Source organism: Anabrus simplex, chromosome 13 (genome assembly GCF_040414725.1).
Source record: "Anabrus simplex isolate iqAnaSimp1 chromosome 13, ASM4041472v1, whole genome shotgun sequence".
NCBI classification, from domain to species: domain Eukaryota; kingdom Metazoa; phylum Arthropoda; class Insecta; order Orthoptera; family Tettigoniidae; genus Anabrus; species Anabrus simplex.
The window spans coordinates 87,078,146-87,094,388 of NC_090277.1; the positions used below are offsets into that span (position 1 = coordinate 87,078,146).

Consider the following 16,243-nt stretch of genomic DNA (forward strand, 5'->3'; position numbering starts at 1 on the left):
GTCTAAAAAGCTACCTTTATAGACGATTTCTCATTATCTAATTTTAGGTGGTTGCTTTTAGCCTTCTCATGTACTTTGAGTTTAGGCTTTGCTTTTTCAAAATTTGAGAGTCACTTTAAACAACTTGGCTATAGTAATATTTGTTCTATTATAACTATTTCGACCTATGCGTTAAAGCGTGACAAGTTTGGTAGGAGTGTTTTTTCCTTTTCAAAAGTTAACCCAGCTATATTACCTGTTACGCACCTTTATGTGAACTCCTTATCCCATAAGTGCCCACCTTATTACATAATCCATACTTACAATAATAATTAAACCATTACAAGCCCCTGCAAGTAATGGCGACCCATGGTGTTCCCCGCGTGATGGTACTCTCATGGTTCTTAATAGTCCCTTGTTCACCCCATGTAGTCTCTTACGACAGGTAGGGGATACCATATGTGTATTCTTCGTCTACATCCCCCACCCACAGGGGGTTGTGTGTTTGGTCTGCGAAAGCTATTTTATTTTGCTCAAGTCCGCCGGCAAGCCGGTTAGGACCCGCCTATCCACCACCTGGGACGCGGCACATGGGAGTATCACCTCTCTCCCCCACCGCTGCTACGCCAGCGTAATAGGTTCGTGGCTCCTAGCTCTTTCCTATACCATTATCACCGTAAGACTTATCTGTTGATTCACAATTAAGTATTTATTTATTTTCCACCTAGTCGATACAATGATTGCTTAAGGCAATTTTAAAGGTCAAAAGTGGTACATGTTTCGTATATTATCAACATCTTCAGCCACATAACACTGTTTAGATGAAAAATATATAAAATTGACAAAGTAATGCTTTAGAGGAAGTGTCCTTAAAATTAACATAAGATTGACAAGATTAAAACAAAGCATTACTTTGTCAATTTTATTTATTTTTCATCTAAACAGTGTTATGTGGCTGAAGATGTTGTTAATATACGAAACATGTACCACTTTTGACCTTTAAAATTGCCTTAAGCAATCATTGTATCGACTAGGTGGAAAATAAATAAATACTTAATTGTGAATCTATTGAAGTGCGATATGGACCATGAAACTGATTTTATGTAAGACTTATCTGTGTCGGTGCGACGTAAAACAACACAATCATCACAACTTATTCCCAATGAGGCTGCAGAGGATCTCATACTACAGCTGGAAAGTTTTCTTGGCGTGAGCTACAGTTTACAAGGCAGAAGTAGGAAATTTGTCACAGAATAATGAAGTGGCTGTTGTAGTATTTTGGGACATAGTTTTAAAGTTCTCACCATCATATACTGGAAGCAAAGAGATCTTCGTGTTTCCAGATGTCAAAGACAACGATGTCATAATGAAAGTCACATCAGATGGTCAAAATACTTCATCATCATCATCATCATCATCATCATCATCATCATCATCATCATCTCTTCGCTCCAGCAAGCTGGGTGCAAACTTTGAGTGTCGGGTTTTCAAACCAATGACATACTCCACAATTTAGGTTTTTGCAACCTCATAAATAAACCCCATTATAAATTACTATAGAGGTACATAATAATTTTTTCTAACACATTGACAACGGGCCCCAAACGGAGGCTGCTACCACATGTAGACTGGATAGTTCAAGCCCCCAAGAAATAAATTACACTGCTGCACTCAAACTACCTTAACTCGAAAATTATTCACGATATCGACCTCAAACTTAGAACGTGTACTCACTAGGTTGTTTAGTAGTCTGTAGGTTGTGATGCCCCGTGGTGTAGGAGTAAGGATTTCTCTTTATACGGCTACTCCCCGTTTAGTGTTAGCCGCTAATCATTAGAAATATCTAATTCACTGTCACTCTGTACCTATCATAACCGGTCTGTATATAACTGATCACAGTTATCGGTAGCCATCGGCATATGAATATGCCGCTCCATGTCGACATCCGCACTGGAGCTCAAGGGAATAGCTCTACATATCCAACATTATTTTGTTTAAAGAAAGAAAGATGCAGCGATAATTTATATTCCACAATTACACAGTTTGGAACTCCTAATCTCCCCCACAATTTTGTCAATAATCAAAGAAATACGAGGTGCATAAAAGCGAAAATTCTCGTAGCCCGTCACCTACCATCAGCTGAGAAACTACAAGAATTCTCAGGGTTCGTCACCCGTGCGGCACATCAAACAATGAATCTGCATATAAATACTGAATACTTTTGTCGTCACACAGAGCACGTTGCCATGGATGCGCCATATTGTACACTGATCCTTGGCCCGTAAGAATACCAATGTATATACGAAGTTTCCATGGCTACAAATTCCCATACAATTTTAAAAATATATAGAATCTAAAATCTACGATCCCTCTACTCCATGACACGATCGAAAGTAGTTAAAATTATAGCCAACAGATAGCACAACAAGCTACAAACGATGCCCGTACATAAAAAAGCAGATCTCCGGGGCCAGTCAACAACCGCTGGCTGCAGTACAACAGAGATCTCAGGAGCCGGTCGTCAATGTGTTAAATGGCCAAGTCATACATAAAGTGAAAAATCACAATCACACAATCTACATGATCAATAATATTTTTTGTGTGGTATTTCACAAAATGTTGTGGCAGACACAGATTTAATTACAATTTATACACTAATATAATAGTCCTTTGGATGTCCTTTTGAGGTAAGAAACTTATCAATGAAATGAATGTAGATTTGCTTTATAATGATTACAGAGCATGAGCCAAGAAAATATAGGAGTGGATGAATGGATCAGTAGACCACTATTCTTATATTTCTATATGCGTACATAACCCTCACCAGTATTCCTAATAATCGTCATAGTCCTTTCACTATTGCATCACTCCATTTTTGTACTCAGGCTGAGAGGAGTTCGTGGATAATTACTTTCCACGAACTGTGCACGATACAAGTTTTGCGCCCATTTGCAGATTGTGCTTGTAATTCTTTTGTATCTTTTCAGACTTTCACAGAAAAATCGGATGTAACAACAATCCATTATAGAAAGTAAATTTATCATCTTTATGAATTCTTGTTACAACAGACTCCTACTCTATAAGCTTTCAGTCATCCATCAGTACTGAAAACTGGGTCTTGAAGAAAGGATGTAGGTTCGCTAAGCATTTCACCACAAACACAAATGTTTTTAATGTGTAACTGTACGAGTATATGACTCGCAATTTTTAGGTTAGGAAGTTGTCATATAAATAATTTTGATATAAAGTAGTAGATATCTTGTGAGTTTTGAATTGAGATATAAGAACATTATATTCTAAGAAGAATCTGGTTGTAGGGAATTATGTATTTATGTTTCTTTATATTTGTGTAACCTAAATTTGTGTATGAATCTCCACATGGCATAGCAGTAAAGTTTATGCAACTAGGAAAAGAGCTACTATATCGATAAAGACAGTTGAAGTTGGTTTAAAGTGTTGCAACATGTGGATTTTGGCAGACGTTGTGCTGCATGGCGCGAGTCGGTATATATATGTGTGCATACTACGAGTTTATTGCTATTATCGGGTATTATTGTGCAGGACTGTTACAGTTGCTGATTATTGATATTACTGTTGACGACAATTGATACCGCGAAGTGGGTGCAGCACGAGCATTTTTACTGGAGCTCTATTACTAGACAATTACAGAGTCAAGAGGGCATTGCTCGTTTTATGGACATTGCTAGTGAGAGGTTGGTGAGAGATAGTGTATGGTAACAAATACAGTAGAGACTGTATTTGATGGTAATGTTTGATAAGACTATCGATTTTCCCTCGCCGAGGAAATGCTTATTGTAAGCAGCCATTAAATGTGCAGTGTGGAGGTGATATGTACTGTATGTGGTTCACAGAACTAATTACAACGTGATGAAATAAGTTGTAGCCCAATTGTTCATCACCTGCGTATTCGTGGTAGAATACCACGAGTTTGTAAACTATTTATCGTCTCAGTAACCAGTGTGGACTCAGTGTGTGAACAGTTTTCCTTCATACTTGTTTGGCTCCAGTCCTCTTCAGCTCACGTAATTTGATACTTTATTCGCAGACACTTAATTTGACATTGTACGGAGCTAAGATTTGACTTAATATCACCTAGCATTTTGAGGTGCATTATGTTAATACCTCATACAGTGACATTACTTGGTATTCTGAAGTGGTGATGGTGCTTCTTGTTCAGTGTATATACGAGGTCAAAATGGGACGAAGATCTCGTAGCTTACTTCTAAATTGTCAGCAATAGGCCAAGCAGTCTGCAATCTGTATAAAGATGAGGGGAATTGGTGCAGTATTTCCTGTGTGGTGATGTTTTGGATTAACCAACCAACCTATAGATGGTGGCAAATTGAAAGGCTCAGAAATCAAGATTTAAAAAGTGAGCGTTGTGTTAGGTTAGGGATGCACTTAGCAAGTACCGGTAACTGGTTTTATATCATAACACGAGTTGAGGCATCTTGCCCTTCCTAAATAATATTTTGAGTGTAAATTATATGTGCTGAATCTATTATAAGGTATGTATGTACAGTGTAAATATTAAGTTGTTTGGAGTGGACAAGACGGAGATGTAAATTTTTATTGTGAGTAATATTAGACTTCTGATAAACTTGAATTTTCAGTAAATTTAAGTTATGTGTATGATAACTTATTCATGGAGGGAAAAACTGGCATGTTTTCTAAATTCAATTTCAGGGGTAGACAGGTAAGGTCATATAGCAAGTTCAGAGCATCGTCAGCCTGATGACTGTCGCCTTGGGAGAAGGAGTTATGTCATGCTCTGTGAGTCAATTATTCCTGTAAATTGTTTGCAGTTGGCGTCTAGTTTCATTTAAACCTTATCCTTGTGACTATTCATTCATGAAGTGTGTTCTGCTTAGCCAGTCAGTTACAAATGATGTAATGCAAAATTGAGACTCACTTAAACTCCGGCTTCATGTAATATCCTCCAAGCTGCATTTTCTTGCTGAAAGTAATGATGTCAGGAGGGGAATCCAGGTTGAAGTGTTCGTGGCACCACATCTTGCCGGTAGGTCCGCCACCAGTCTGGACTTCATCCACCAGTAAAGCAGAGCCATGCTAGACAAGAAAACAAAAAAACAGTGGTGTTGATTACAAAATTCCATGCAGATTATTTTAACTAAACTAAACATTTAGCTGCCAAAATAAAAAGGATGTTGACTCAAATTAGAAATAAACCTCATGAACACATTTTCCCGCTTAGCACGTCATAAATTCGAAATCCATGTTCTCATCGTATTAAATCTATATAAAAATACCTCACTTAACATGTCATGAATTTTTGCTATTAGCGTTTAGTATGATCATATTTTTTTCTAGCCCTGAAAATGTTATTCATCATCCCTTGTGAAAGAAACGTGATTTCCAACACGGGTAAGATCCGTCGCCATAGTTGCATGATTATGCATGTGCACAGTTCAAAAAAATTAGGGGAACATGTTTTTGAACATATGCCATGATCCACAAAACAATACCTCACACCCAGGTATATTACCAACTAAACCTTTATTCTTTACCATTGCAGTATACAAAAGAACATTGATGGATTCGCATAAGTTTTCAGAATTACAAGTTGTCCATTTCATGACCGTATCGATGTTTAATCAAGAAGTAAGTATAAATAACCACCTAATCGATACTTTATTAATGCCTCAGGCAAAAACATGTCCTGTAAGTTTTAATTTTATTCAATTTTGCCTGAGGCATTAATAAAGTATCGATTAGGTGGTTATTTATACTTACTTCTTAAGTTTTCAAAACACAAATGGAAATTTCCAAATAGGGACAAACAAAGTGATAACAGTCCTCCAGGGTGGATTTTTATCACAGTTGGAGAGCTTTGTATGGTGTATGTCCTCCACAAGCACGTATCACATCTTGGCACCTACGTGGCATGCTCCATATAAGTCGATGGAGGTCACGATGCAGTATCAGGTCCCATTCTTCAATGAGAGTCTATTCCAGGTCTTGGAACAGGACTCCCACAAACATTTCTGTCAAGCCTATCCCACACATGCTCGATGGGATTAAGGTCGGGACTCACTGCTGGCCATTCGATCTCTTGAATGTCCAATTCTTGCAAAACAGCTCTGGTGATGCGCACTACATGAGCTCTGGCATTGTCGTGCATGAGTGCGAATTTAAGGCCAACACCGTGTGCAGCAATCAACACATGTTGTAGCTGTACAGTATCTGCTCGATGTACCCTGCAGCAGTAAGATTACCACGTACGACAAGATCCGTATGGACAGTAATACTGATTCCACCCCACACTATCATAGAACCTTGTCCGAATCGGTCGCCTTCCTGGACAAGAACATTTGGCATGTACTGCTCACCACAGCATCTCCATACACGTTGACGTCCATCACGCTGCGTCAGGGGAAATCTGGACTTGTCTCTGAACAACACAGGTCTCCATGGGCGAAGTTGCCAGTTGACGTGGGTACGGGCAAACGGAAGGTAAGCTGCGAAATGTTGCTGTGTTAAGCGGGGCATTCGAACAAGACGTCTGGGTCGCAAGGACACTTCTTGTAACCTGTTCCTTACTGTCTGGTCAGACACCATGACTCCTGTGACCCCCCTGAGGTCTTGTTGCAGTTCTCTGGCAGTTGCTGAACACACAGATGGTCAGATATCGGTCATCCTAGAGTTTGCATGCGTCCATGTCCTTGTCCAACACTCCTTCCGAACTGGCCTGTCTCACTGTAGCGATTCCACAAGCATTGAATAACTGATGGAGAGACATTGAGATCCACAGCAACATGATGAAAAGTCCATCCTTCCTGGATCAAAGTGCCGGCCCTAGCGACTTGAACCTCATTACGATGTCTCCTAGAATGTGCTGGTTTACGTACAACATGCTCAAATGGCGACAGTAGTCTGTGTACCTCACAATGACACAGACGCACCGCTATTCACTTTGTTTTGCGGGGTTACCTGAGAGTTTAATGTGCGGCTACGCCTACAGATGGAGTACAACATCGATTTGACATACCCTGAGTAGCTAAGGTCTCAAGGTATGCTGTACGACCATTGGAACCCCATCTACCAAATTAATGTTCACATCCCAGACGTTACAAAACATGTTCCCCTTAATTTTTTTTAACTGTGTATTTCCAACTTTGATCATGGCTGAAGATGATCTAATGTAGTAAGGTCGAAATTAGTACCAATAATACAAGACACAATATTAATCTAATGGTATTCAATAGGTGGACATTTCTCTACCCTTTGATAGAGATTGCTGAATAACAGTGAGCCTGTTCGTGCTTGTATGCATTCCATTAGGAAGTTAGAAATTTATTTTGTGTTGAGTGGTACAGTGAAAGGTAGTGAATATTTGTCACGTGATAGCTTACACATGGATTAGGAACATAATCATGTGAAGATGATTAGCATGGTGTCAGTGGCGGCGGGTTCTATATGTTCAGTGGTTCAATGAACCCCCTAGAAATAGATAAGTCTAGGTAAAATGGTTTATCAGAGCCTATTCCTTAAATTTGCTCTGTACATCAGCGCGCATAGCGGTATTTTTGACAACACTCGGTTGGTCTCAGGAACCAGTGAATAGGTTCTATTTCAGGACTGAAGGCGCGGAGCCGTGAGACGTAGGAGGGTGCGCAAGACGCGGGTTATGAGAAGCAGGGAAAACATAGCCCAGAAATCGCTGGCAACTGGACCAGCGATAGACACGAGTTACATCTAGCAGTTCCGAAATTAGCCGAAGCATTGTTGGAGCGCGCGATTAAAATTTGCCGCATGTGGTAGGTTTTGAAGGGATTTTAAATTGGCGATTTTGCCATTCTGATGTAATTAACTGCAATGAGTCAGAATATTTTGCTAACTACGGATTGTATAGCATCAATAGCCATACGTAGCCTAAGATTATGTAATTAAATGAAACTTTTCATTAGTAATACGTGTTTTATGAGAAGTAAACAACAAAATATGTCAACACATAAATAACTAGTCTGCCTAACACGTTCTTGAAGAAGTTATTCCTACGTAAGCAACGTCTTCAAAATTGAGGGGAAATAGGATCAGCTTAAAGTAATTGCAGCTCATATTCTCTGTCTCTCATTCTTCATTGTTTTGGAAACTTCTTCGAGCTGTAGCCGTGTCTCTGCAAAGCAAAGTCGCGTTTCTAATCAATCAATGTCACTATTTTACAGCTATGTAAACATCAAGTAACAATAATAATCTGAACATGTTCTTTTCCACAGCAGTGAACCCCCAGACGTTTTATCCACGCGCCGCCACTGCATGGTGTGCATATTTGTCTTGTGATAATCTAGTTACAGATAAGGAAAAGTTAGTGAAATTCCTTGCTAATGAAGACAAAATTAAACGGTCAGAAAGTGGACATCTTTAAGCACAAAGAAGTGGCACGAAAGTTGAAACTCACACTTTCAAGATGCAACTTGATCGCTCAAGTTGGCTGAACTTTTGTAGGATTCAAAATGGCGGCCAGAGTAATTATCTCGCAGTCTCACAAAGTCAAATGTAACCTCCAATTCACTGTCTACGAGTGTGATCAAGAAATAATGTTTAATAACCCAGTGTTCCAAAATAAAAGGCTTCTAACATTTGTTTAGAAAAAGTGTGAGCTACAATAATACGTTGATATTTTTATTGGCCCTTGTGCAAATGTCTTCGTATTTGTTGGCTGGTGTTCTTCGCACCTTTCAGTGCACTTGTTTTATAGGCCCCAGTGGAAAAGGTGCTCATATTTGTTCTACTTTTTCTTTTTCTTTTTTTTTTCTTTTTATTTTCTGTCTTCTTTAGAAATGGCAAGATATACCATAGTTTTTACTGTAGGCATACCCGCGGATACACGACGGTAAAATACCCTCATATCCGAAAAAATCGTATCTGGCGTTTCCATATCCCTGTCGGATAGTTCTTATTCGTCTATTCAGTAGTAAGTTTTCTCACTTAACACGTTCTTTTTCCTTGTCTGCAGAAACTTCTTAGGGAGGTTTTATGGCATATATTTGATGATATAAAAAAGTGATCAACAAAAAATTTCTATAGTTCTCCGAGTACACTATCATAGATTTCTTAGGTAATTTATTTGCAGTTTGCTTTTTTTTTTTTTTGCTAGGGGCTTTACGTCGCACCGACACAGATAGGTCTTATGGCGACGATGGGATAGGAAAGGCCTAGGAGTTGGAAGGAAGCGGCCGTGGCCTTAATTAAGGTACAGTCCCAGCATTTTCCTGGTGTGAAAATGGGAAACCACGGAAAACCATCTTCAGGGCTGCTGATAGTGGGATTCGAACCTACTATCTCCCGGATGCAAGCTCACAGCTGCGCGCCTCTACGCGCACAGCCAACTCGCCCGGTACAGTTTGCTAATAAAACTGTGCATTTCTGTGGTTTTAGATCAAATTTAAAAAGAATGGGGTTACTTAGAATGAAGAGTTATATGCTAAATTAATAATCAACTCAATGGATGAAGCTGTGCTTTGGTAGAGGGTTAATGAGAGGAAGACAGACCAAGTGGGCAGCCATGGCTATCAGATCTGACAGCAAATCTCCAAGAAGAAAGAATTCAAGAATTATATAAATCAGCCTTTAAGCTTTCAAGCAATAAATTTCATTTGTGTTGGTGCTCCCACCAACATAGTAATGTCAGAGAAAATTGTTTGAGCAGAATGAATGTGTATCCCTGCTACTAACGCAAAACAACCTAGTTTTTACCTTATTCAGGTTCATGAATAAGATAAAAGTGGAACCTTGATTCTTCATTTTTGGAGGGACCACGGAAAAAAACGTACAACACGCAAAAACTGAAAATCCGTGAATGAATGAACCATCAACAATTTGGCTAAACATCACAGAAATGAAATACATATTCTTATTGAACCATTCTGTTCATGGTCAAAGAATGCTGATTTTATAATAATTATGGGAATTGTATGAGACCAGAAAGAATGCACCTTGGGTGGCATTTTATTGTGTAAGAGCATCTGAGAGTGTGCACTTTTAGTGAGAACGTAGCATCAAGAAGCGAGCTGAAGTTTCTAGATGCTCACTAAAATTTATTAGCCCAGCGAACCTCTTCACTTGCAGCTTGGGAAGCACACAGCTCAGAGATATCGCAAGAATGTTTACATTGGAGGGAAAGGAATTTATTTAATATCTTCGATTACAAGAGGACTACAGAGGATTGGATATCAGAACCGCAATCAGAACATTTTTCTGAAAATTTTGATATGTAGCATGCCTATAGTTGTAATCACAATGAAAGTTTGAGTTCTTAATATGCATATCGTGGGAAAAATTTTCCACACATGGGCGCCGCTGGAAGCCCACCCATGCAGAGCTTGGTAGCGTGGATACGAGACTGCTAATATATACGAAAGCCGAGCATGCTAGAATCATTTCACCGTGTGTATCGCTGTCACGTAGGTGTCTGTCACGCTGCTGCTCAGCGCAGAGAAGACTGCCTTTATCTACAAGCAACGCAGTCAGAGTTCACCTTATACTTGGGAAATGTAAGTAACAACCATTTATAATAGAGATCAGAACAGCAAGTGTTGACCTGTTTTCCTACGAGAATATTCTGCTGCTAGTAATACTGTTTGTGCATAGTCACATCCATAATCCGAGGTTCATATTGTCCTAAACGAATGACACATACTAGTGTAGGCTCAGAAGATTGACATTAATGTAATTCGGTCAGTAGAGAGTGCAGTCAAGAGTAAAGTGCAGTGAAGTTGAGTTGTGTACTTGTACTACTAGGCTAACACTCAGAATGTGACCTGGTATTACGAGATTGAAGGAAAAGGTTGGAGGGGAAATATAGGCATCGAACGGAGGACACATTGTAATCTGACTTTCCTTACAGTTTCTCCTACATAACGAGTGGACTGGACACTGCTCATCCATCACGGTGAAGCAGTAATTGGGACCGAAGCTGCAGAGCAGTCATCACAGCATTGAGTGCGAACCAGGACCATTGACGACGTCCAATCATCACGACATCGAGGAGGCGATCATCAAGTCACCTGAACGAGCTGTAGAGAACATCATAGCCGACCAGGATGTCACCTGTCATCGAACCATGAGTACTGTCACCAGCTTCTAACGTCAACATGATGGCGTAAATTCGCAATGTCCACAAGGGGAACTGTTCAGTTATATCATCAGACACAGGTCAGATAACTCCATCGTTTAAGCATGCAGCAACTAGATAATGGTTAGGAAAAATGTAGATAGATTTGGCTTTCTGCCAATATGTAAATAGGTTAGGATATGAATGCCCGTGTAAATAGAATTTATGCCCCAGGGCTCAAGCTTGGTTAGATTATTATTATTTGTATGTTGTTAGTCTTATTTGGTTCGTGAGTGTCATTATTGCAGATATTATATTCAAGGTAGGGAATTTGAGCTCGTGTATTTCATTTCACCGGGACCTATACGGTCTTATATGAGTGTAACCAAGCCAAGCAGTTTAGGTGCTAACTAGGTGCATGTGCAGTGTAGACTGCAATGTTAGTTGTCGTGTGAAAGAAGCGTAAGATCTTCTACATCTCTTAAATACACTCGGGTTGGCGTATCTAGCTGAGCAAGCCATATCGTAAGAAGCCTATAAGAATTGAGGAATAATGTTATTGTGCCCAGAGTATTGAGTTGAGGCCCTAAAGAGAATAAGAAATAATAGTTAAGTAATTTTGTGAATGTGAGTGCCAATATGTAGGCCAGGGTATGTATAGGAATGTGCCATTGAGAGCACTAATGCAAAATGATGTACTGGCATGTTGCATTTAAGTTTATCTGCGATAAAGTGTTGAATTTATAATACAAGGAATATAATGGCCTGTAGTAATTATATTATAATGAGGGCAATAGCTATGTCAGATTCATGGGCCGAGAAGAAGGGAGAGTCGCACCCCCTTGTCTCTGTTTACGTGCTGTCAGCTGGGGGAGATATTTATGGCAGAGAGGAATGGCCCAAAAACCGAGGTGTCGAGAGGCTAATATGGGTCGTTTCTAACGTCAGGACACGAAAGTCTGAATGGAGAGAGAGAGAGAGAGAGAGAGAGAGAGTGTGTGTGTGTGAGTGTCAAGAATACAGGAGAGCAGTGACCTTTTTATATTAGGGTCCGGAAGACGAAATTTTATTCACGACTGTCGATGTCATTCATAGAGGCACATAACTTTTGTTAGATGTATCTGCATGAAGTAAAATATTTGTTCTTCTCATTGACGAGTTGTCATATGGTTGTTGTACTTGGGAGAGTCTCGCGATCGATTCCCGACAATAGAGTGTATATTGAATGCTTGTTTAGAACTTGTAGGGTAATTAGGTGCACGGAGGCATAGATTCACGGTAGAAATAAATTAGGTTCTTTGTAGATATGAGTCGCCTACGAGCAGATTTATGTTTAAATTCATTTTATTTGACGTTATGGTGCTTGTTGCAGCACTTGACGTTTACTTGATGCAGACATCTCCTCCACACCGTTCACATGGAAATTGAGATACTCATTTTTGCCAAGAAACCAGATTAAATTTGTCTATGACTATCATGTCATTTATATAAATTTCTTTATATGTGTTAATTATCAGAATTTTTAGATTATTGTAATAAACCAGTTTGTTAAAATTGGAAATGCAGCTCAACCGTCGTCATTTTTTAGCTAGTGTTAGTTAACACCTTGCATATTTGTTTATTCCTCTTCATTTATTTATTTTATTACGGTAACCCTTTCCTTACCAGTTACCCCTGAAGAATGCTGTTATGCCGGAGCTGATGACGAGGATATTCATGCAAGGTAAGCTATGTGCCATAATGATTCACTTGGCGGTGAATGTACTGTTCACTATAATGCACTTGGTCCGATCTCAGCATTGGCTTGACGATGACTAAGTCACTATAGGGCACATTATAATCTTCCAAACACCCCTAAACCAAACCAAACTACAGCCCTATTGGAACTTCCGCCTACCAAGCGACCACTGCTCGGTCCGAAGGCCTGCAGATTACGAGGTGACGCATGGTCAGTGTGACAAATTCTCTCGGCCGTTATTCCTGGCTCCCTTAACCGGGGTTGCCATCTCACTATTAAATAGCTCCTCAATTAAAGGTAATCGTAGAATGACTGAACCTGGAACCAGCCCTCATATCCAGGTTAAAATGCCAAACCTGGCCGGGAATCGAACCCGGGCCCTCCAGGTGAGAGGCGAGCAAGTTAGACTCGGGGGCTGGCTGCAAACGTTAATTACCGGTACGCAACATAAAAATCTCAAAACTTTACATTCAGTTTTACCGGAGAAAATTCATCACTTTCCTCTGAAAACTTCTTTCAGTTCAGCGACTTTGATCAGACAAACTCTTCAAAAAATCTAATACCCGCAATGCCATGCCAAACAACAATCGACCACAAGTAGTTTTTAATTCTCTAACCTAATAAAATAAAGCACATTAGATACAAAAGCACCGAACATTATGGCAAAGTCCCTCTTTTCATCTTCCATTGTAATTTGGTCACCGGTATACTGTTCGTAGTCAGTTTATGGAAATCTTGCACCGCGTAAATTACGCTTACATCAACTTTTAAACCTTTTACAGGTAATGTTGAACTCTAGAATATGATTTTGAATGTAAGTATAGATTCTCAAGTTCTCGAACGCATTATATTCAATTCTGCCCGTCATTAATCAGAATCAAATTGGAAAGAAAACAAATACCATTAACACTTCCAAAATTACGGTTACAAGATATCAGAATCATTCCGTATTGACAGTTTTCACTTTACAAACGAAAAAATTATATGCATCCTCCTAATTCAATACAAAACATAATTCCCTCGTTAGATGGAGCAATAAAATTCAAACATGTTTCGACTCGTTTGAGCCATCTTCAGTGAAATAAGCGGGGGTTAAAGTAATCTACATAACACAAGCCAAAAATGTGCTAAACATATAATGAAGGAACAAATGAAAAACAAAAGAGACAGACAGAAATAAAAACAATATACAATATTGTGCCCGTTCGCATCTCGAAGACCAACAACAAAATGGCGGCGTAGGAAGGTATGGCCCATGCGATCTACTAAGGCAATGAACTTCATATCAATGCAGCGAATAGGAGGCTATGTACGTCATGGAAAGGATAAATTTCGAAGACACTGCAGAACAGTAGAGGCTCATTTTGAATTGTTTTTAAAAAAATATAGCAGCGGGAGGATTGTTTAAGTCACTCTCAAAAAAATTACTTTCGCGGAGACAAGACGCAGAAACGAGCGGAACTACATATTCGAAGAATATTCTTAGCTATTGAAGAAGAATATTAACTATATATATCGGCGATAGCATACGAGTAAATTATTCACTGGTGTATGCTAGTAGAAGAGGCGAGAAAAGTATATAAATATATATAATTTTTGGTGATATACGATGGACTTGGTTTAGTGAGCACCAACTCAGCGATCGAAAGAATCGGAATTCACCATTTTATAATTTTGAATAACTTCATACGAGAAGATAGTAAATACCGTAGCAGTAAACCTAATAACTATTTACGGAGGAATCTTTTCAGAGCAAAGAAAAACTTCAACGATTACCTTAAATATTAGAAAAATGGAAAATATCATGACTAATTACTGCGCACATGGAATTCTTTTCGTTGTCTACAGATATAAGATGATGACTGTCTGCTAATTTAACAAGATGGACCGAACTGGGGATATGTACCGTCGAGCCAGATGACCTGCTGTGAATGACTGGACCGGCCAACCAGTGGACATGATGACGTGGATGAGCACCGGCCAGCTAATGAGACCGGACGAGAAGGAGTGGTCCGACGAACTATGTGACCAGCTGATGACTATGAACGTGCAATCCAACCAGAGATCCAGATCCGATCTGAGGGTCTAGCGGCAACCGAAGGATGGAGCAACCACCAGACCAAACGTAGCAACTGACGAGCTAAGTCCATACATTTCTTTAGTAGAGTAGTTTCTTGTAATCTGCACCCTCAATCTATTTTGGCATGTGCTGAATATTTGATAAATTTTGAAGTAATTAAGAACGCGTGTGTAATATAAGTGAAGTGTGAAATACTTAAGGCTTTAAGATAAGATGGAAGTGTAGAATTAGAATGCCAATATGACATATACGGGTTACCGCACTAGCATATCTACAGTGGAACTAGTTTGGATAAGAGAAAGAAGTGTCACTTGTGAATACCTTGTAGCAATGAGTCTAACTTACTAGTGAAATTTCGATTAATCTCGCTTACCTGAATATAGATTACGTCACGAAATACCTGCGCGATGCGATGATTATTGTCAAATTAAGTATTCCTTTCATCATAGAAAGAGGGCATTGAACTCGTACTACTGACGTTAAGATAAAGGTTATTAACTGCGTACTTTTACAAGGCAATTCTAGAATATTTAGCATATAGTTTTGGGAGTAATGGCTATATACATACGGCCATATGGAAGCCGGTATTATGTTAAAGTGTCTTTGAAATAGTGTTCATATGTGATTATTTATTGGAGTATATTGAAGAATGGTTTAAGTATAGAGGTTTGTTTATTTTCTACGGGAAGTGTAAGAATTGCTATTCGACGTGATAATGTTATATTTGTAATACGAGGTGAGTTTCTGTGCCGTATTTGAAAGTATATGACAAGGAGAGAATAACGCGCAGATGACCATTATAAGGTAAGATAAACATGTATTATGTAGAATTGTGTATCGTGACAGTTATATTTATGTCTGACTTTGGTGAATAACAGGTACTGCGTATGAGAGAGTGTTTTAATATACGATTCAATAGACTCATGACTGAGTATACATAAAATATTTCGTGGTGCGGTGACGTTACAGGATAATACGAAATAATTTCATTCTATACTATCCATACAAGTTCAGTAGCACGTATATATATGAAGTATTGAGACAGTGCAGATCGCAAGAGTACATTGAGCCAATAATAGAGGAGTGTGTAGATCAGAAACTACTTGAATAAATAGTTAGATATTTATTTCTTTTCATACAATAATTATTTCAATTCGGGAATTTTAAATATGAAGTATATTACTATGGTTAGTTAGGAGCCATATGTCGTAGGCTTTAGGGTGGTATTGCCTTAGCTCGTAAGCCTGTTACTTGTGCGTACTCGAAATATGTGACCAAATAGTCAGAGTTCAGATCTATGAATGAATATAATCTATGAAAGACTATAACTTATGAATGGAAAGTTGGAGGA

At 39.0% G+C, this 16,243-nt stretch overlaps 1 protein-coding gene across 1 annotated transcript in view; it reads right to left on the reverse strand.

Moving 5' to 3' along the window:
• Window positions 1–16,243, reverse strand: part of Gabat (4-aminobutyrate aminotransferase) — a 71,011-nt gene that overhangs the window by 13,646 nt on the left and 41,122 nt on the right. The window contains exon 8 of the mRNA XM_068230115.1: window positions 4,913–5,070. Coding sequence (XP_068086216.1) covers window positions 4,913–5,070 — 158 coding nt within the window. The remainder of the gene's footprint in view (window positions 1–4,912; window positions 5,071–16,243) is intronic.